Genomic DNA, 22,291 nt, shown 5'->3' with positions numbered 1-22,291 from the left:
TACTAAGAAGCTTGTGGGGGGAAAAACCAATTGATGAAACATTTCATACTGGGGCCTTAATTCACAATGATGGACTCCCAGAGAAGGACGAATTCAGTTTCAGTGACTTTCATAATTGAGTTATTTTCTATTAGAACATGGAATCCAAATTATTGGTAATAAAAAGGAAATAATAAAATGAAAGTTGACCTTTCTTCCATGATTCCACCCAAAACTATTCCTGGAATAAAGACCCTTCCAGACAAAGAGACTAATCACGGACCTCTCCCCAAAGCACATTAAGCACAAGTGAGAAACTGCAGTTCTACTATCCTAGCTCTATATATCTAGTCATATTGAATTTCACTAGCAAATCAGGCTCCAAAAGCAAGAATTTGGTAAGCCAATTTAACTAGGCTAAAAAATTAGGATTCCAGTAATAAGATACAATTCAGCACATTTCATAAAAACAGTATTCTCATATATATAAGCAATGAAACTTGTCTTGCAGTTTGGGTTGGGTTTGCTAGTTTGGGGTTGGATGGATTTCTGGGTTTGTACTTTTTCTCCCCAGATGTTGATTGTATCTTTTGCATATCTGCATTTATCCATTTCAGCTGCCAGCATAAAAGATAAACGACATCAAACATTTACCAATAAATAAATAAAAACATAATATTTGTAAAACTAAGTTATCAAAAGAAGCTAAGTCCTGTAAGACTGTAAGATTTTCTAAACTGCAAAACCTGGCCACAAAATATACAATTATTAATTGCTGTAAACAAAGGCAGTCATTCTGTTTCTGAACTCAAGGTAAGGTTAGTTGTGTTTAGGAACGGAGCCAGAAAAAAGAGATAATAGAAAGAAAAAAAATTAAATGGCTAAGCAATATTAAAATTTAAAAGAGAGAAAACAGAACATTTGAATACAATTCTATTTATTTTTTTAACAAAAACTTTTGGAGAGCGACTACCCCCATTTTTACAAAGTAATTCCGCCATCTGTTGTGTTGGTAAAATCTTAGTTTTGCTGCACCAAACCGTGTAAGCCAATTTACATTCCAGATTTTTTACCTTTCTATTGACTTAGCAGAGCTAAAATAGTGCTAGAATTGTATCACCATGTTGCCATAAACACATGCAAATGACAAAAGAAATGAACAAGATGGTTAGCAACAGATGCTAAAGGGTATCTTCCGCCCTTGAAGCTCCTCCAAAGCAATCAGGACATTGGGAGAACAAGATATCAGATATTGAGTCTAGATAAATATCAAATGGTTCAGGCTATGTTTGTTTGCATTTTAGGAAAAGTTGCAAAGCACAAAGACAAAGAAGCAAAAATTTGTTGCTGGGGGAGAAGGTATGTTGAACCACACTCCTACACTAAAACAGACACACTAAATGATACATACACAAACAGAGTCTTAAAAAACGATAAGTGCTGACAAATTTTGGCTAGGTGTACTCAGATACTCATGAATTGTTTTGTCAATGTTTTGGATAGGTACGTGCATTGTAATTTCAAATGAATGCAAAGCTATTGTTATCACACAACTAATACATTAAAAATGAATATAACATAGAACTAAAATATAAAACATGTATCCTGAAGCTGATCTTAAATATAAAGATATTGAAAATAACAGGTTAGAAAATAGAACATGAAAGAGGTTAAATATTAAAAAAAGAAAATTAAGCATGATGTATTTAAGGCAAGTGAATGTGCTACAAAGTCCAAAGCCCAGCCTTAGCATGAAAAAGGAATATTGAAAGTGGTTCTTATGGACTTCCAGAATTCATAGAATTAATAAATGATCAAATTTTCATTCTGAGCATAAACTGCGGAGTTCTTCACCAAATTAAAGAAATTGAGAACTATATTAAACCATTAAAACCCAACTTGGAATTAATATGTAGTACGAGGTATTTTAAATCCTTAATCAAAGTTTTATAGATTCAACAGTGTCACAGAAGCATAAATGTAGTTTTGAGGTGCAAAATTTCATAGAACTAATCAGTTGTTTTTTATGAACATCTTGTCATATCTTAAAAAAAAGTTTGAAACATCATTGGAATATTAAAAAGAGCAGCATGGTCAAAGTGAGGTAGTGAACTTCACGTGGAATCCTGAGATTTCCAAGCTTTTCACGTGGAACTTGGGCTGTTTCACGTGGAAACTTGAGTTTTCCACGTGAAACCTTGGCAATTTCACGTGGAATCTTGAGATTTCCTAGCTTTCCAACTAAAGCTTTAATGGCCATGACCTTTTCTTTACAGGCATCAGGGTCAAGGAAACATGAACTATGGGCATTTAAACGTTGCTAAAGTTAAACATACAAATGAGAGCTAAGGGAAATACAGTGTAAATAGTTACATACAATTCTCACATGATCCGTAGTAAGCAAGTCAAGGCACTTCATTCAACATGAGGGTACTAAATGACTAATGTGGTCAAAGTTAGGAGGCGTCTTAAAAGAAACCTTTTAATCCATTTCACATGAAGGGCATCTAGCCATACGGATATATATTTAGAAATATGATACTGACATAAAATGATCGGGAGAGACATGTATAAACGACCAACAAATGTGCGCTTAAATTCAGTAACATTACATGAAAGAAAAAATCATGAGTAAGCAGAAGGAAATGTTCTGGTACCTCAAGTGAACCAGTCACCCCTTCCAACTCCACCATGACAGGTGCATTCATACTGCTCAGTCAGGATACATGACAATATGTTAAAGCGACAGAAAGAATCAACCAACAGGTGATCATATATAAAACCTGATTTGAAGAGGCAAGTACCCAAAATCTGACCACACACATACTTGGTAATATATCAAACAATGACTGTCTCAAAATAGACAGATTGAGCTCTACTCGCCCTTTGAATTTACATAAAACAATGGCTGGTTGGTTGGGAAACTCTGAAAACAACACAGTTGAAGTGAAAGTACATATACAGTGGCAAAAACTGTATATGTCCTTGTTCACATCATTGATAATTTTATCTATATATTGCATTCAAATTTTCTTTCTGTAATCTTTACATCTTTAAACTTATTTAAAACTAAACATCTCAATATAAATCTTCTTTGATAATCATTTCCCTGAATAGGAAATCTTTAAGCTGTCTCTAACAGATGGCACCCTATTTATTAAACAAAATGAAAATGGGAAGAAAGTAGTTCTCATTGTTTATGTTGATGAAATAATTACTATTGGTAATAATCCCCATGGAATTCAGAAACTTAATGTCAGCTTTCAAGAAGAAATACAGGCAAAAGACTTTGGACACTACAAGTAATTTCTTGGGATGGAAATAACAACGAGCAAGAAAGGCATTTTCATTTCCCAAGAAGGGATTATACACTTGATCTGCTGAAAGAGTAGGAAAAGTTCAGTGCAAAGCTGCTGGAAGAACCACGGTAGTAGCTGAAGCTAAAAAACAGTAGAAAATGAGGAAGAGGAAGAAGGACAGTTATATAAAAAAATGGACCATTGATATCATGACAATGTTAAAATGAACCAAGTAACTTATGGCTTTTGTCATGGCTAAAGTGATAGTGAGTCCGTTGTGTAGTCCATCTTCCTTTTTGTGCGCACCTACAAAATAAATAAATATAAGATGGTCATCATAAAAATTATGAATAACATAATGTGTAACTAGAAAGCATCTTACCTAGTTTTACTTTTTCAATAGACCTCTCACCATCATTTCACGTAGAAGTTTCTCTGCCTTATAATTCTCACCCTTTTCAAAAAGTGAACGAATGATTGTTTCAAAAGTTATAGCATTAGGAATGCAACCGTTGTCTTCCATTTTTGACAGCAAGGTCAATGCTTCGTCAAACAAACCCTCTTTACAAAACCCATTGATCATAATAGTATATGTTTGGACAGTTACAGAATAGCCTTTAGTTAAAAGATCTTGAAAAATCTCTTGTGCATTCTTAAGTCTTCCTTCTTTGCACAGTCCATCCATAATGACACTGTATGTGTGCACATCTGGCTGAATACCATGGCCTTTAATTTTCTGGATTAAAGCAATTGCCTTGTCAACTTGATGGCTTTTGCATAAGACATCCAATAAAGAATTGTAGGTGATTATATTGGCTGGTTGACCTTTAACGTGCATCTCATCAACAAGCTCCCAAGCATGAGATACTCTTCCTGATTTGCATAAACCATCGATAAGAGAACTGTATGTTACTGTATCAGGAATAATGTTTTTGCAGTCCATTTCTGCAAGGAGATTCAAAGCTTCATCCACCTTTTTAGTCTTGCATAGTCCATTAATCATAATACTGTAGCTGTGAACATTAGGAGCAATTCCCCTTTGAGGCATGGAGTTGAATATGTCTTTGGCCTTGTTTACTTCACTAACTAGGCAATACCCATCCATTAAAGAATTATAAGTAATAATATCAGGTTTCACACCTTGTTTCATCATCACAGCTAACACAGTTTTAGCTTCTTTCACATTTCCTTCTTTACCTAAAGCATCGACCAGTATATTAAAAGTATAAGCATCCGGGTGGATGTTTTTTGTCACCATTTCATCCAACAACTTAGTTGCTTCTTTCAATTGACTGACAATGCAAAAGCCATATATTAAAGCATTGTAAGTGAAAACATCAGGTAAAACTCTCCTGGCAAGCATTTCAGAATATAAATTGTAAGCATCACTTACAAGTTTGTCTTTGCAGAAGCTATGAATGATGATTGTGTACATTTCCACATCAGGCTTAACCAATTGCCCCTGAATCTGTCTCATTAATTGCAATGCAGCTCTTGTTTGCCCCATCTTACATAACCCGTTGATCAAGATACGGTAAGTAACTTGATCCAGCCGAAATCCCTGTGCCACCACATGATCATGAAATTGCAGTGCTGTCTGAACCTGACCATTAAGACAGAGGCCTTTCATAAGTGTCGTGAAGGTGATGGTATCTGGGCGATAACCCCTCTTGAGAATTTTGGCGAGTACAGAAAAAGCGGAAGTAATTTGAGCTTGATTGCAATAACAATTGATCAAGATGGTGAGAGTGAAAATGTCAGGAGAAATTCCAGTGAAGTCCAATTGGTGAGAAAGGGAAATTGCAGTGGGGTAATGCTTCATCTTCACGAGGGATGTTAAAATCTTGTTGAACTCGATGATGGGTGGGGTAGGACTCATTCGGAGCAAGCGATTGAAGATGGAGACAGCATCATCAGCATTGCGAATGGAAGGAGGCAGAGAGTTCTTTAACCTTAAAAATGACGACATGGTGAGTGGTTGTTTCCCGACAGAATTGGTTGCTGTTTGCGACAAAACAGTGAATATATCTATATTATGTTGTGGTTGTGCTCTCTTCACAAAATATGGAGCATTATGAATCTGAAATTGACCATTCACAAATATTAATAAAATAACCACTGTTTTAAAAAGTAATGAATGATGTACATAATTTCATTAATTAAGGAACTTTTGTCAATATTTAAGGGAATAATACACTTTCCCTCAAGAGAGAAGGATACCACACACATGCTTGTGAATGAAACTTTAAAGCATGTTCTATTAATCCTTCAGACCTTGACAAAAAGATTCCTTTGCTATGAGAAGCCCAATTATGGCTGTGCTTAATGCTCTGGAGAGTTGCCCTGCACCTAATGAGTAAACATTTCTTGTTTCAAGACAGCACTGAGTGAAAATGGGAATGCATGCAAGAATCCAAGTGTTTGATCAAAAGTAATGCTTGAATTACCAACACTTTTTTGCACATTTCAAAATTGTTGTTTAGAAAGCCAACTGCTGACTGATACTATTCATGAATTAGGCAGGCTGGTGGACTTTTATTACTACTAATAAACTGATGGACTAAGCCCAATCAATGAAAGAGGAACTACTGATAAACTGTAATGAAGAAAATAATTGCCTTGCTCTCACACAGAAACAAGTCATTAAGTGATCTTCACACACTTATCATGAAACTATGTCTCACATATAATATAAGAAATATAATCCAAAACTCATGAGTTACTAACTATAAGGTCACACAAATAGAAGACATGAAATAGCAAATGTTAAAAACAACCATTACAGCAAGTTCAGTGCTGAAATTTAAGTTACATTTGTAAGCATAAATTTATAAGGAAAAGTAAATCTAAGTTCACAGCTTGAAAAATAGGCTATCTTGTGATGAATCATATTAGCTGTTTGCCTTGCTTCTACTCTCAGAAATAAAGTTTTTCATTTGTTGTGTCAAGGACAGGACTGTAGAACTCTTTATCATCTTTCTTCATATGATCTGGTCCGAGATGAGCAAAAATAGAAAGACTTGATTGTTCCTTGTGTTCTTTATTCTCCCCATCCTTAATGGCAGGCTGGATTTCCAGAAGATCAATATATGATGACAAAAACAGTAGAACTAAAATTAGTCTCAAGCAATAGAAGATCAATACATGTATACTTGGAATGAAAAGCAAACTAAAAATGTGCACATTCTACCTTTATAGTTGAAATTGGCTTGGTAGTACTTAAACCAGCCAAGCAATCTTATATTAGGAGAAAACAAATAAAAGCATAAAAGATTAACCAACCTGTGTCATATTAATATCAATTGCTACTGGATCATGACTTCCATGTAACAATGGCACACTATGCACATTTAACAATCAAAAGAAAAATTAACATACAAGAAGTGTGTAAGAATTTGTCATTTATCATACTTTCTTATTTGTACCTGTATAGCTGAAATTGATTTGGTAGAAGAATTTGTTTCTCTCAATGGACTATACTTGCGAGTGCCTTCTCTTTTTATTTTTTTCTTCAAACAACTTCTTGATCTACCCTTACCCGAGATGTGCTATCCTTCTTTTTTACACCCTTGGCTTGAGACATATTATACTCTTCCTTTGAAATGATAAATGTGTCATCTGTTTTCACTTCATTAGTTTGCCAATTTACGTCATTGAGATCTGTACTTGAACTGGAAGATCTTTTATTCAAGATGCTATCAACTCCAATGCCAACTTCCACCCTTTTTCTTCGAAAATATGCTGAAGCTTCTTCACATTCAGCAGCCTTTTTTATACTTCTACTGCAGAGCGGCGCAAATCTTTGACACAGTTTGAGACTGCCAAATTTGGATCTTCTTTGATAATTTGTCCCTTAATGTCTAGAACACATCCACTTCGAGCATGCTTAGTCCACCTCTTAAGGATATATTTTGGAGGGGTAACAATCACGTTGAAGTGATTCAGTATTCAGAGAGCATGGGAACAAAGGATACCGATGAATTGAAAACGTTTACAGCTGCAATCAACACTTTGATCTTCATGGTTAAGGGTAACTTTATGCTTCCTCATTGCCCCAAACCATATTCATATAGTTGCAAGTTGTGAGTGGAGTCTTTGATGACAAGATTACAAGATTTTTCATATTCCTCACGAACTAGAGAAAAAACTGCAGGTGTGTCCGTATCTCTTGCATTTTTCAATAACATGATATTCATATTTAATGATGGCATCTTCTGACTCATCTCATAATTAGACGCTATCTCTTTATATCTCATATCCTCTAGCAACGTTTCAAAGTTCCTGAAGAATCCTAGCACATTAAAGGTAGACCTCATATAAAGCCTCAAACGACCATTGAAACTCCCACTTAATTGTGTTGTTGTAGCACCGGCTGAAAAAGCATGACGCCCATACACTAAAGCCCATTTTTCTTTTCAAAGTAATCTTGCATCCACTTATACTGATGAAGGTTGTGCTTGTGTAGTAGTGACTCCCAAGCATTTAGGAAGTCATCCTCATACTCAAAGGCCACAAACACAGACGATGATGTGATTCGGGAAAAACCTGTGATATTGCTTTGGCCATGGCAGCGTCTTGATCAATGAAAATCGTCTTCGGTTTTTTCCCACACAGCCTTGAGAAAGGTCCTAAACGACCATTCAAATGATTCAGCAGTTTCATCATATAATAAGGCTGCACCAAATAACACACTTTCTCAATGATGGTTGAATCCAATGAAAGGCACAAATGGCCGTAAATTCTGATTAGTGCGGTAAGTGGTATCAAAACATATCACATCTCCAAAATAAGCATAATCAACAACCGTCTTAGCATCAGCCCAAAAAATGTTTGTTATTTGATCATCAATATCCAGTTGAATTTCATAGAAGAAGGATGATCTGTTTGTTTGGATTTAAAATAATCAAGCAAAGTGTAAGCTCACCTTCTTCCATTTCCTTCATCCTCTTAGAATTCAAATGATTGCTTATATGTTTGGCAGTGCAACCAACATTTTCTCTCCCTCCAACCTGTCGACTTATAAACTCAAAAATTAATTTTTGCCGAATAGCTGAACGGTTCGCCATTTCAACTTCAGCAGCTTGAGCTATAGAAACCTTCACTTGTGAAGGCAATTTGTGCTTACTCTTAGGGGTAGCAAGCTCATGGTTGTGATCTTTTACAAAAGAAGTAACGACATACTTTCCACTTGATTGTCGACCTATTACCATGTGTGCTAAACATCCAGTTCAGATATCTTTGCAGGTCTTTTTCCATCTTGGTCCTTGATGCTTTTGAAACCTTCTTTAAAGCAAACAAATTTTCGAGATATCACAACCTCTTTATCTACTTTGCTTTTGTTTCTCTAATCTCTTCTAATGCTAAAACCAATGAAACCAGCATACATATTATAAAATCTATATGCATGATCTTCTGTATCAAACTCCATACCAAAATATGGGATAATATCTTCATGTGTCACTTCATGCTCAATGTTATCCTTCCATTTAACTGAATCACAAATCATATTAAATACTGATAAGGTCACGGCTTATATTCTTAATATATTTCATAAAAACAAGATTTAGTACATATAACATATGAAGAAAGCCTAAACATTTTTTTTGACCCAAGAGACTGCATTTAGGAACCACGAGAATGATTTTCATCTTCAAGAGCTAATACAATCAACCCTATTTAAAAAAACCATATACTAAAAGCTTATGTTTGCCATTTAACCCTTTAACACAAGAAACGCAAGGTTACAAGCACCAAAAATAGCAACCAACTCATTCACCATCAAATGTAGAAAAAATGAAAAATGAAATAGCATGTAAGAATCTAAAGTAGCATAACAGATATACTTGAAAAAAATCACTGAACTTCTGTTCTTTATCGACTATCCCAATCAAATGTCAAATAAGCAACAAAACTTATAACTAGATGTTGATAACAGATTTTGAATTTTGAACGATTAACTTTGGAGAAACTAAACAAAAAGCACTTTTTTTATAGGCAAAACAAAAAGCACATGATTTCTATTCTTTTCTAATTTCTTTTTGTATCTAACTAGAATTTCCAAACAAATTAAATGAATATAGCATAAAACTAAAAGCAGGGGAAAATTTACCACTTGAATTCAGACTAGCAGGACCATTATGATCAAATTCTGATATATTGCTGTCATGAACTTCAGCAGCATTTTCCCCCTTTTTTCTGCAGTAGGCACTTGTTTCCACTTCTTCTGTATCTGCCATCGAAATTGTCTCCCCTTCTTCAGTGGAATCTGTTTCCGGTTCTTCTTCTTCCCACGATAACTGCACCTAAGTTTTGCCCTTTCTGCAATTGATTTCATTGATAAAAAGATCCTATTCTTTTTATTGTGTTTGAATACAAGCTGATGGAAACATGGCTAAAAAGTAAACGGACAGAGGAATTAGATCATTGGCTTGGGGAATTTTTTCAAAGAACAAGGGTGGAAAGGACTTAATTACATTTGTTTATTGCCAAAAAAACCTATCTGCATAAAATGAAATTGTCATAATCCTAAATATAAATCCCAACTTACTCAAACACCCTGAAAGTTCAACTAGAAGTTGTAAATAAAACCCGTCACAAAGCAACATCTTGACAATATTGCTAAAGCAACATCTTCACAAACACATGCAGCTAATATATAGTACGCTACTCATCCAAAGGACTTAAATCCTTAATCAAAGTTTTTTAGATTCAACATGGAGTCACAGAAGCATAACTATTTTTTAGGTGCAAAATTTCATAGAACTAATCAATTGATTTTATGAACATCTCATAAAAAAGAAAGGCAACAAGCAAGAAAGGCATTTTCATTTCTCAAGAAGGGATTATACACTTGATCTGCTGAAAGAGATAGGAAAAGTTCGGTGCAAGGCTTCTGGAAGAACCACTGTAGTAGCTGAAGCTAATAAACAGTAGAAAAGGAACAAGAGGAAGAAGAACAGTTATATCAAAAAATGGACCATTGATATCATGACAATGCTAAAATGAACCTAGTAACTTATGGCTTTTTATCACAGCTAAAGTACTAGTGAGTCCGTTGGGTAGTCCATCTTCCTTTTTGTGCGTGCCCATAAAAATAAATAAATATAAGATGGTCATCATAAAATTTACAAATAAGATAATGTGTAACTAGAAAGCATCTTAATTACCTAGTTTTACTTTTCCAATAAACCTCTTGCCTTCATTTCACGTAGAAGTTTCTCTGCCTTATAATTCTTACCCTTCTCAAATAGAGCACGAGTGATCGTTTCAAAAGTTATAGCATCAGGAATGCAATCGTTGTCTTCCATTTTAGACAGCAAGGCCAATGCTTCATCAAACAAACCCTCTTTACAAAGCCCATTGATCATAATATTATATGTTAGGACAGTTACATGATAGCCTTTAATTAAAAGATCCCGGAAAACCTCTTGTGCATTCTTGAGTCTTCCTTCTTTGCAGAGTCCATCCATAATTACATTGTATGTGCGCACATTTGGCTGAATACCCTGATCTCTAATTTTCTTTATTAAAGCAATCGTCTTGTCAACATGATGACTTTTGCATAAAGCATCCAATAAAGAATTGTAGGTGATAATATCGGCTGGTTGACCTTTAACGTGCATCTCATCAACAAGCTCCCAAGCATGAGAGATTCTCCCTGATTTGCATAAACCGTCAATAAGAGAATTGTATGTTACTGTATTAGGAATACTGTTTTTGCAGTCCATTTCTGCAAGAAGAGTCAATGCTTCATCCACCATTTTAATCTTGCACAATCCATTAATAGTAATATTATAGCTCTGTACATTAGGAGTCACTCCCCTTTGAGGCATGGAGTTCAATATGTGTTTGGCCTTGTTTACTTCACTAACTAGGCAATACCCATCCATTAAAGAATTATAAGTAACAACATTAGGTTTCACACCTTGTTTCATCATCACAGCTAACACATTTTTAGCTTCTTTCACCTTTCCTTCCTTACATAAACCATCGACCAGTATAGTAAAAGTATAAGCATCCGGGTCAATGTTTTTTGTCACCATTTCATCTAACAACTCAGTTGCTTGTTTCAATTGACCCACAATGCTAAAGCCATATATTAAAGCATTGTAAGTGAAAACATTAGGAGATATTCCATTGGCAAGCATTTCAGAATATAAATTGTAGGCATCACTAACAAGCTTATCTTTGCAGAAGCTATCAATGATGGTGGAGTACATTACCACATTAGGCGTAACCGATTTCCCTTGAATCATTCTGAGCAACTGAAATCCCTGTGCTACAACGTCATCACGAAATTGCAGTGCTCTTTGAAGCTGACCATTAAGACAGAGTGAAGGAGGCCTAACTTAACCCAAAAGCTAGCTCAAGAGTTAAGGTTTGCACAACCATATATAAGCAATTGCTTGGCCACATCTCTAGCCAATGTGGGACTCTAACACACTCCCTCACGCCCAGTGTAGAACATCTGGAGCGTGGAATGAAACGGGTGACCCAAATATGGGGAGTCAACAAATTGATCTAGGATAGGGCCCAGGCCCATGGTCAAACAACCATTGGCTCTGATACCATGAAGGAGGCCTAACTTAACCCAAAAGCTAGCTCAAGAGTTAAGGTTTGCACAACCATATATAAGCAATTGTTTGGCCACATCTCTAGCCAATGTGGGACTCTAACACAGAGACCTTTCAAAAGTGTAGTGAAGGTGATGGATGGTGCTGGGCTGATAACCCAGCTTGAGAATTTTGGCAAGTAGAGAAAAAGCGGAAGTGATTTGAGCTTGATGGCAGTAACAATTGATCAAGATGTTGAGAGAGACAATATCAGGCGTAATTCCAGTGAAGTCCATTTGGTGAGAAAGTGAAATTGCAGTGGGGTATGCTTCATCTGAAACATAGATTGAAGATGGAGACAGCATCATAAGAGAGTGAGAATGGAGAAAAGAGGTTGATGGAAGAAACGGAAGAAGAAAGTTAGGGTTGGAAAGAGGCTCAACTCACATGTTCTAGTGGGATTAATGGGCTGTCACTTTTTTAAATTAATTCAAGAATACAATTACAAGAAAAGTCCCCACATATTTGAAGAAGATTTCAAAATGAAACAAGTTTGTATAGGTTATAAGGAAGGTTCAACTTGCTACAGTTTTTCAAGAAGTTTTTTTTGTTGGATTCATTTTAGGTGAAGTGAGTAATTGATTAGTTTTATGCTATGTTTGGTTGGGTGGAAAGAAAGGGGGAGGAAAGAAAACACGAAAACCGATGCATGAATTTAGACTATCATTGTTTTGGTGCAAATTGATTTGAACGGTATCAATGTATACAACTAACTGATCTGAGAGGTGCAGGGTAGGAAGGATTCAACCTTGAAAACAACACCACCCCACTTCTTCTTCACAGATAAACAAAATGAATCATGCTGGTTTGGGATATGTACTTATGTGCATTGTAGAGGTGATGTTGGAATAAAAAGAACGTTCAACATGATGCATTTAAGGTAAGTGAATATGCTACAAAGTCCGAAGGCAAGCCTTAGTATGAAAAAGGAATATTGAAATTGGTTCTTATGGACTTCAAGAATTCGAGGTTTTAATGGCAAAGACCTTTTCTTTACCGGGATCAAGGCCAAGGAAACATGAACTATGGGGTCAAATGTTGCTAGAGTTGAACATAAAAATGATAGGTAAGAATAACATACAACCATCAGACCTGACTTAAAGATAACCATACCCCAGAAGAAAATCAATCTTCACATATTAAAATCCACTATTACTAAAAAATGGGAAATATGAAGCCTTGTTGTTACAAGCAAAACTAGTGCTACACTGAGTGAAAGAACCAGAAAGCGCAACAAGTTTCTAGAATCCATGGATATCACTCTCTGCCAATAGTGCGTTTTGGCATATGATACACGTTCCTTCAGTAGAAATTATTAAGAGAGAGAGTACAGTTTTTACAAATGAGAGTTGGTCATGTGATTCCTGCATAGAGATTTAAAAATAGCATAGTCATAGTTTAGTCAGCTAAACAAAGTATAATAGAAATCTTGACACTTAACACAGAGGCCTTTGATAAGTGTAGTGAAGGTGACAGTGTTGGGCTGATAACCCTTCTTGAGAATTTTAGCGAGTACAGAAAATGCGAAAGGTATTTGAGCTAGTTGGCAGTAACAATTGATCAAGATGGTGAAAGTGAAAATGTTAGGAGTAATTCCAGTGAAGTCCAATTGGTGAGAAAGGGAAATTGCAGTGCGGTAATGCTTGGTTTTCACGAGGGAAGTTAAAATCTTGTTAAACTCAATGATGGATGGGGTGGGACTCATTCGGAGCAAGCGATTGAAGTTGGAGACGGCATCATCAACACTATCGTGAGAGTGATAATGAAAAGAAAGAAGAAAAGTGGGTTTGGAAAGAAACGGACAGTTCCTTAACCTTAAAAATGACGACGACATTGTATGTAGGTATCTCTGCCTCTGTTCGGGATTGGGATCAATATCTTCTGTGCGAGACTTGGACCCAATAATATCTTCTGTTTCTTTTTGTTATTTTAAATAAATCTCCAAAGTATAGGAATATTTGAATTTACTGTCAAAAAAAGGAATATTTGAATTTGAAACTATATAAAGATAGAAACTTATAATTTAGAAAAAGGCTTACATAATTTTTTAGTCCTCGCAAAATACATCATTTTTTTTGTCACTGAAAAAAAAAATTGTTTAACACCTCCTAAAATACAGATTTTGTTTTTAGTGCTTACCATCATATCTTTCATCTAACCGAAAGGAAATTACACATGACATGGGTTAAATGGCTATTGTGTTTATTCATTTATACTTTTACGTTAATTGTGTTTATTTCATTTAGATTGGATGAAAAATGTGAAGACAATGACTAAGAATAAAACATGTCATTTTTGGAGTATGTTAGACAAAATAAAAAATTCAGAGACAATAAACAAAAATGATGTATTTTTCAGGGATTAAAAGTTTATTTAAACCTTAGAAAAAATTGAATTTAATCAAATTAAACTTGAGAGTTTCACTTTTATTTGGAGCGTGTGAAATTTATAACTCGGTGTGTCGCGGTTTAGCAACATCGAATCTCTGCTTGACATGTGGCACGACCATGGGAACGGATCCACACGTCCTCACGGACTGTCATCCATTGTCTCTTCTTTGGACATGGCTACTACGTGGCTCGATTGTGCATGTTTTTTTCTCATTGGATTTTTGTTCTTGAGTGACTCAAAACTTGCAGGTTTGTGGAGTTGTGTGTCTTACCATTTTGTGGTCGGTCAGATTTTCCTCGACAACTTGGGCCCTTTGGAGGTTGAGGAATGAATTCGTGTTCTAGAGCTGCCTCCGGATCCCCAACGTGCCTAGGCGCATATCCAAGCTACTGCAATTGATGTCAAGCACAGGGAGACCTCACTTATGATCTTCTCGCATCAGTCCTCAAATTTTGAGCGTCCTCACATCATGAACCAGGCTGGGCGTGGCATGGATAGTGGAAAAGAGACCAGGGTCTGCAGCGGTGGAAGCATCCGAGTTCGGTTAAAGTGAAGTTCAATGTCGACGACATCGTTAAGGAGAATAGGATGGCAAGTTGTGGGGAACGTTGCCCAATGTTGAACGCGAGTGGATTATTGGGTTCTACAACAACTTAGGCACCTCTAATCCTCTCCTTGTTGAGTTGAATGTCATTTTTTTCAACAGTGATTATCACCCTAAAGAGAAGTTTCGTTCATATTATTATAGACAGTGATTCGATTGAGGCGATTCGGTTGGTGTCCTCTCATCATGAGTCGAATCATCCGTATGCGGACATCCTCCACAAGATTGATCATGGAGTTGCCTTCCATGGGAATGTCACCTTCTCTTTTGCCCACATAAATATTATGGCAGATTGATTAACTAGTGCAGCTTTGTCTTTCCCTTTTGGATTTATACCTTCTCCTCTCTCCTTTTGGCGGGTGTCATCGTCTTCTTATAATAGACACCAGGGAGGACGTCTCCCTAACCATTTGAGTCGGGTACTTAGTTTTTTTTGGGGTTTAACCTCTCCGTGTAAAAAAAAATGTTAAATGTGAGTTCATAGAAAAAAAGAAAATGATAACTTCACTATAGAATAAACTCAAATTTATATATTATTATAGAGTTGATGGTAAAATTGAATTTCAACATCGGCGACCTTAGAAAAAATATGTCGACCATCGACTTTTGATGTAGAACACAACATATACACGTGGCACAAAATGAAAGAGCAGGTTTGAAACGTGGCATGAAATTAGTGACTCCATTTCCTTAACCAAAGTTGTTTGTCCTAGGTGTTTCTTATACTAAAAATTCAAAATATAATTTCATAAAAGGAATATTTTTAGCATCTAACAATAATAATAAAATAATTTATGTGGGAAAGAACAAAGACATTGAGGTTTAAGAAGCGAATTGCAGAACTGGGTTTAAAGCCGCACCTGCAATTTCTGTCTGCAGTTTGCACCGCCAATTCCCATGAACCAGGAACTCCGACACTTGACATAAAGCTGCAAACTCGTGTTCTTTGAGGTTACCCCTAACAAAATGGGTAGTTCTTTTCTTAAGAATCCCATCAAGTTTTCCCATGTCATGAACCGTGTCATTGATCCTTACAAAGTGCAGTCTAAACCTTACTTTCGATTACCGCATTTCCTGAGGAAGCCTAGAGAATATCAAGTGTCATCACCGTCTTTGTTCACTTCTTCGTTTTCTTCTTCTTCTTCAACCACCGCCGCCGCCTCCGCCTCCAAGGTTGGTTTTGTAGGTTGGTATTTGGGAATGATCAAAGCCCGGCCCATTCTCACCAAAAGTGTTACTTCTGCACTTATTTACACTGCTGCTGATTTATCCTCCCAGGTAATCCCCTAGTGTCATTTTTATCCTATCTGTTTTGTTTGCTTATTTTTCATGGACATGTGAGTTTTTTATTTATGAAGATTGGTAATTTTTGTAAAGGAATGGAAAGTGCATTAGTTTCAGCTGAGAAGGAAAAGTTGAGTTTGAGGTCATAGTGTAGTTGTTGAATTAATTGGCTTATGTTTCTTGTAAAACAACTAGGGTTTAATATTTGATTTCTAAGAATGCCTTGTCTGATGTTGTTTAGCGCGTATGAAATTGAATTCGACTCAACTGCAATAGATTATCTTGTTAATATGGGAACTTAATGCTAATCCTTGGTTGTGGAACTATGATTCTGAGAGTTCCTGATTCCCTTGCCTTTTCTTCATTAGCTCCTGTTAGAGTATCTGTCACTGTTTATTTATTTATTTTATTTTTTATAAGATGCATGGTTCTGCTCACTTGTGAATGTTTCATTAGCTGTGGCATGGAACTCTAGGGAAAGTAAAAATTGTAATAGTCTGGTGTAAGGTAGTAGCATCAATTGTGGAAATGGAGATCCAGCTAGGAATTTTAGAGGGGATGATAGTGGAAGAGCTACTTTTATGCAAGCATAGACTTAACACATCACTCTTAGATGTAACTTGTTAAAAAAATTTACAACACTTTTGATTCGACAAACAAACTTATGTGAAGGATTTGCAGCACAAACAAACTTATGTGAAGACCAAAAACTAAAACTTTTCAGAGTTAGATAGCAAAACCAACTGTCCAATATGTGTATCACAGGAAAGAAAAGGAAATCTGTGTATAAAGCTGAAGTAAGGAAATGACAATCACCTTTTGAGTTTCACAACAGTGGTTATGGTTTGTTGTAAGGTTAGAGCATAGGAAAAGAAGAGAATGGAACTGAAGATCAAAGGTTTTTGGTGAATGCTTGAAACAAATAAGTTTTCTGATTTCACCTAGTAACACATTGGTTTTGGAGAACCTTGGCCTTTTCTTTTTACTTTTGAGAGAGGTCCTTATTTTTTTTGGCGTGTTGTCACTTATTTTACCCTAGTATCATATCATTCACATTCATGATAACGTTTTGTTGATTTTCCATGTTTACTCTTGCCTGGCCTTTGGTATATTGCACAATCACTAATCCATTGTTTGGTTTAGGTGAGAAAAGTGACACGAGCAAAAATTCTTGTGAAGCCTGTGCCGAAAGTTTTGTTTCTGATTAAAAGAAAACAGTGAGGGAATAGGAAAAATTGATGCATTTGCCCTTATTTATAGTGATATTAGACTCTTATTCTAGGAAAATATGAAAAGCAATTAAGACTCCCAATCCTAATCAAATAAAGAAACAAATCAATGTAAAGAAGAAAATGGAGAAACTGATACTTAAGAATCATGTAAATTACCTTGGAGTAACCAATTATCTAAGGTTATTGTCTGTCACCTGTATTTTGTTAGACACTGTAATTTGTATGTTAGGTGGAGGTCATAATTTGAAGAAAAAAACATTAATCATGAAGAGACAGGAAAAAAAAATATTGCATAGTAAGATTTATTTGTTCAGCCTTGTTTTGATTTTTCTTTCCAGTGCTTCATTGCTGCTGTATGGTTTGAATGTCCCAGTGGCATAATATCTTGAAAGTGCATGCATTTTTTTGCAATATGGTAGTCTTGCTACTCACTTTAACCTTCTGAAAGTTATATGGGTAACCTTTTTGAGGAGCCTTAAGGTTGTCTTGCACTGAAATTCCTCCAATACTGATATTGGTTCATGTTCTTTTGCATACTTGAGGCCTTCTCGGGTCATATAAATGTTACCAACCCATTACGTGGCTTCACATGGTTATATATTGCATACTTGACGCTCATTTTGTTGTCTTTTCATGGTATTTAATATTTAATTCTTTTAGGCTATTGTGCGGCAATCTTCAGAACCTTTTGATTTCGTAAGAACTTTACGCATGGCGGGATATGGGATGATCATCTTAGGACCAACACTGCATTTCTGGTTCAATTTCATGTCAAAGCTTTTCCCAAGGACGGATCTTTTCTCTACATTGATGAAAATGGTCATGGGTCAGACACTTTATGGACCTGCCATGACTGTTATTTTCTTCTCATTTAATGCGCATTTGCAGGGTATGTCTAATTCTCATAGCATAATATTTGTAATGCAATTCCTTTTTATATATTGTATATGGATTTCCTTGGCTTACCTTATTTTCTGGGAGGATTTTTTTCTTGATATTATTATCCTTCCATTTTTCTTGTTCAACATTTCGTTTTTCTATTCTTAGTGAACAAAATCTTTCTGCTACACATACATGACATATTTTATCTTCTGTTCAATTCTTTCAAGTTATAATGTTCTAAACAGCTTTCCTTGGTTGCTAGGTGAAACTGGCACGGAGATTGTAGCACGCTTAAAGCGGGATTTGCTTCCTACGTTTTTGAGTGGCGTTATGTACTGGCCTTTGTGTGATTTTATTACTTTCAGATTCATTCCTGTCCATTTACAGGTATGTGTTAATATCTTCTTACCTTTCTTTTCTTACTGCATGCCATGCTTGCAGATTTGGATGATGCATGGTGTGTGCCACCATAAATAGCCACAAGTTTTCCATTCTATTTTTATGTTTTTAGGCTCTGGTTGTTAACTGATTATTTTCTACATTTGTTCATTTTGACAGCCATTAGTCAGCAATTCATTTTCATATTTGTGGACCATTTACATCACCTATATGGCAAGCCTAGAGAAAGCTGAGATAGCAGAGATAGCAGAGATAGCTAGCTGATCATTCTCAAAGTAAACTGTGGTATACTATCAAATCTTTTGGTGTCCCCGGGAATTCTGATCTCGTTGTCCAAGGATATACTACGAATTAGATTAATTGGTTTCATCCTGTTTAACAAATATTCCTCCTGATTTGTTTTGGTTGTATAACCTTTTTTCTTATACAATTAGACCTATTTGTAGAACCTCTATAGTGTTGTTGTTAATGAATTTCCCCCCTTTTTCTGGAAGACATTTTCTATTAGTTCTTTCAAGAAGCCTTTCCTTCGCTTTATATTTTTACTCAATATCCGTTTTTCCTTCTTATTAAAGAGGAGGAGGAAATGTGCTTATCAATACGCCGCCACCAATTTTTTTTTTGCTAATGAGAAAATATAGTTTTGGGAAGATGATGATAGATTACTAGGGGAATGTAATTTTTGAGGGAGTTTCTATGTATCTAGAGAAGGTAGACTCAATATCACAATAATCAGTACCCAATTCATCAAAGCATTAAGAGAATAATCTTTCACTTTTACCAGAATTTGTTTTGCAAACTGAAATTCAAACATCGTTATTCCGTGGTCTTAGTGAATGCAGCATAAACTAGCCAGATACAGGATTATTGATGTCAATAGTGGTGAGCAGCTTTCTGAAACCAGCTAAACATGCCCTAGGGGAAGTTATCTCCGAGGAGAATCTGTGTCAGAAATAGAATTGCTAGACATGGGAAAAATTCACATTCATATTTCACATTCACGTTTCGGAAAGATATGAATAAAAGAGAGAAACAAAAATATTATGGGGAAGGCAAAAGAAAAAAAAACAAGAGATGGAAAAGTTGCTACATATGGAATGTAAATAGTAGACACCACAAGGCTTAGTTCGTGGAAAATAATGACGAGCCACAACCATTGCAGAAGCATAAACCTGTCAGATCTCGATATAAAACAGAAAGTATACATATGACCATTTCTGTTTTAACTGGCAGAACTGCCCGCAGTGACAATTTTGAGGATACATTTTTATTAAATTGACTATGCCAGGGCAGCAGAAAAGATGTCATAATCAAGTAACAATATTCAATATCCTGAACTTGCTCAAATTTACCCTTATCATATTCATTGCAAATTTGCCGGGCTCACATTCTTTTAAAATGAACCATGAGATGCAGTAACTCAAGATCAGGTCCTAAACCTGTTGCATGATCGACAGCCAAAGTTGAAACCAAGGCATTCAGAAGTGCTTTATTTCAATAAAAACTAGTTGAACTAAAAATAAACAAAAAAGAACAGGATATTAATGAAGAATGGTGTTACACTCGTGATACAATGAACTTCTTAACCCTATCTAGTTTCCAATATTTTTGTATTGACATGACCAACTCCCTATCTTATTTCTAAAATGACAGCTTATTCTGTTTCGGCAAATTGCATAACATCAGGACTAAACGAAAACCCAAAGTCATGTCAGCTGAAGTAAACAGTTCAACATTTGAAACTCTTCACAAGCATGGACTGCCTACTAACTCCTGCATTTTAAATTCATCTACTAGAAAAAAATTCTGATCTACTGAGAACACTGGCTTCTTTCTTCAGAAGCGCAGATGCAAATTTTCTCAAGCTGTATGGGCCAATCTGGTCCTAGAACTTGTGGATTTAACTCCATAGCAACACGAAAATCGGAGACAGATACACCAGCAGACTGTGTTGCTGTTTGCATGTATCTTGCAGGTAGCAATACATTTGAACCAGTTACTGACTGTCGGTTTCGCATTCTTAGGTACTCACTTCCAGATCTTGACCCAGCCAAACCTATAGAGGATTCAATCAATCTCTTGAGATATGAATCCAGCGCGTTATTCAATAGATTTACACAATCCACTGTCACAGTTAAACCCTCCTTCTCCAACTTTTGCTCCAACCGACTCCTCAAAGATCTTGTGTCAGGGAGATCCCCACTGCTTTGACAGGTATCTGGATGACATTTGCTACCTAATACGTTGGAAAGAAGTTTACGTCCATGACCGAAATTCATGGATATACCAAGGGGAGCTGTAACTGGGCTCCTGCTTTGGATGCTGGGGCTTCTGGCCATCTGTTCAACCTCTTCACCCTCTTCAACAGAAATAGGAGGTCTGCTGCCAAGGGAATTCAGCTCTGTTGCACTCTGCTGCTGTTGAGCCTTGTCGATCAATTCTTCCGGTGTAAGACTTTGCGGCTTACCCAGCAGTCCAAAACCATTTCGCCGGCCCTTGAACTTTTGCTCCCGGGGAGCCACAGAGCCATCCTTCCGCAACAAAGAAGGAACTGCATCCCCATACGGTATTTGAACAGAGCTTTGCTGCAGCCCATTCGAATCCCTCCCACTTAAGGCACTCCCTATCCTTGCAGGACCTCTCGGAGGCGGGACTTTAGACGAACAAGCATTCTTGAGAATTGCTTTGATGAACTGATTGTGAAGAGGGATATTTTCCCTCCCAATTGTCCTGATGCAAACCCTGTCAAACTCAGATTTGCTAATCTTTGAACTCAACAACCTTCCAAGCTGACCAAAGTACTTGCCAGCTCTCTGCTGACCAACCTTCCGAACAATCAGAGCCTTCAGCTTGAGAGTGTCAACTCGAATATAGCTTCGCTTCGGCACCGTCATTTCCCTCCAAATCTTCACACAATCACTGAGTCAACAAGTAAATTACAACCTCAGATTCTCAAATCAACAAAACCCAAACAATCAAAAAAACAAAAACTTGATATAAACCCTAGTTCCAAAACAATATCTTTATCAACAATTCATAATCAGAAATCACGATCGAGTTCAATTCAACCATTAGAGACAGCAATTCAGATGACAATTGGGCGAAATTGAGAAATGAGCAAAATTGAGAAATCTAAGCAGCGAAAATCGAGTAGAAATGAAAACCCTTTGGAAGAAAGTTGCAAGATTTGATGAAATTAGGGGGAGATAGAGATTCGTACCAAAATGTGAAGCCGCCGATGTTGAATTGAGTATCAAGTTGGAAGCCCCAATTGCTATTTTGGTGGCGTGCGGATTGTGAATGAGAAGAGATGATGGAGAGAAAACCCTAATTTCGAAGAAGGGATTTTACTCAAAGCAGGCGTAACATTCTTCAGTCATCTTCAACCTTGTGCTCTCTCGTCGTTCTTCCCTCTTTTCTGTCTATTGTTCCCTCTCACAGTTGAAAAAATGAATTTTGTCATATATTTCAACAAATTTTAGGTTTTTTATATTTTAATATTGTAATTATTTTTAGTTTTATTTCAATAATCATTTTGAAAAAGGTTTTACTTATAGATTTTTTCACTAAAAGATTTCCCCAAATATTCATGCATCTAGTTCTCTTTTT

General features: G+C 36.2%; 3 protein-coding genes across 3 annotated transcripts; 1 reads left to right on the top strand and 2 right to left on the bottom strand.

Moving 5' to 3' along the window:
- Positions 1–82: 82 nt before the first annotated feature.
- LOC130719987 (putative pentatricopeptide repeat-containing protein At1g74580) lies at positions 83–13,724 on the bottom strand. Its single transcript, XM_057570573.1, has 8 exons — positions 13,334–13,724; positions 11,963–12,164; positions 10,455–11,621; positions 6,561–6,618; positions 6,231–6,344; positions 3,661–5,400; positions 2,637–3,584; positions 83–596 (listed from the first exon to the last, which is right to left on the bottom strand). Exons 1-6 carry the CDS (start codon positions 13,722–13,724, stop codon positions 3,667–3,669), a joined length of 3,666 nt encoding a protein of 1,221 aa, XP_057426556.1. The 3' UTR covers positions 83–596; positions 2,637–3,584; positions 3,661–3,666.
- A 1,954-nt stretch (positions 13,725–15,678) lies between these two features.
- On the top strand, positions 15,679–19,175 carry LOC130721197 (uncharacterized). The gene is made up of 4 exons (XM_057571950.1): positions 15,679–16,163; positions 18,062–18,290; positions 18,546–18,670; positions 18,842–19,175. The coding sequence occupies exons 1-4, from the start codon at positions 15,852–15,854 to the stop codon at positions 18,944–18,946; spliced, it is 771 nt and encodes a 256-aa protein (XP_057427933.1). The 5' UTR covers positions 15,679–15,851; the 3' UTR covers positions 18,947–19,175.
- A 984-nt stretch (positions 19,176–20,159) lies between these two features.
- LOC130720731 (uncharacterized) lies at positions 20,160–22,134 on the bottom strand. Its single transcript, XM_057571424.1, has 2 exons — positions 21,903–22,134; positions 20,160–21,601 (listed from the first exon to the last, which is right to left on the bottom strand). Exon 2 carries the CDS (start codon positions 21,574–21,576, stop codon positions 20,494–20,496), a length of 1,083 nt encoding a protein of 360 aa, XP_057427407.1. The 5' UTR covers positions 21,577–21,601; positions 21,903–22,134; the 3' UTR covers positions 20,160–20,493.
- Positions 22,135–22,291: the final 157 nt, after the last annotated feature.

This window comes from Lotus japonicus, chromosome 5 (assembly GCF_012489685.1).
Source record: "Lotus japonicus ecotype B-129 chromosome 5, LjGifu_v1.2".
NCBI classification, from domain to species: Eukaryota; Viridiplantae; Streptophyta; class Magnoliopsida; order Fabales; family Fabaceae; genus Lotus; species Lotus japonicus.
This window is presented reverse-complemented; position numbering and strand designations above follow the sequence as displayed.

What these genes read in the sequence shown, in the direction of transcription:
- LOC130720731 (XM_057571424.1), bottom strand. Translation starts at nt 21,576, where the DNA reads ATGACGGTGCCGAAGCGAAGCTATATTCGAGTTGACACTCTCAAGCTG.
- LOC130719987 (XM_057570573.1), bottom strand. Translation starts at nt 13,724, where the DNA reads ATGTCGTCGTCATTTTTAAGGTTAAGGAACTGTCCGTTTCTTTCCAAA. An exon ending in TACACTTATCAAAGGCCTCT is followed by an intron (nt 12,165 to 13,333) that starts GTGTTAAGTGTC and finishes TCTATGTTTCAG; the next exon opens with ATGAAGCATACCCCACTGCA. An exon ending in CTTCACTACACTTTTGAAAG is followed by an intron (nt 11,622 to 11,962) that starts GTCTCTGTGTTA and finishes GGGTTAAGTTAG; the next exon opens with GCCTCCTTCACTCTGTCTTA.
- LOC130721197 (XM_057571950.1), top strand. Translation starts at nt 15,852, where the DNA reads ATGGGTAGTTCTTTTCTTAAGAATCCCATCAAGTTTTCCCATGTCATG. An exon ending in ATTTAATGCGCATTTGCAGG is followed by an intron (nt 18,291 to 18,545) that starts GTATGTCTAATT and finishes CTTGGTTGCTAG; the next exon opens with GTGAAACTGGCACGGAGATT. An exon ending in TCATTCCTGTCCATTTACAG is followed by an intron (nt 18,671 to 18,841) that starts GTATGTGTTAAT and finishes TCATTTTGACAG; the next exon opens with CCATTAGTCAGCAATTCATT.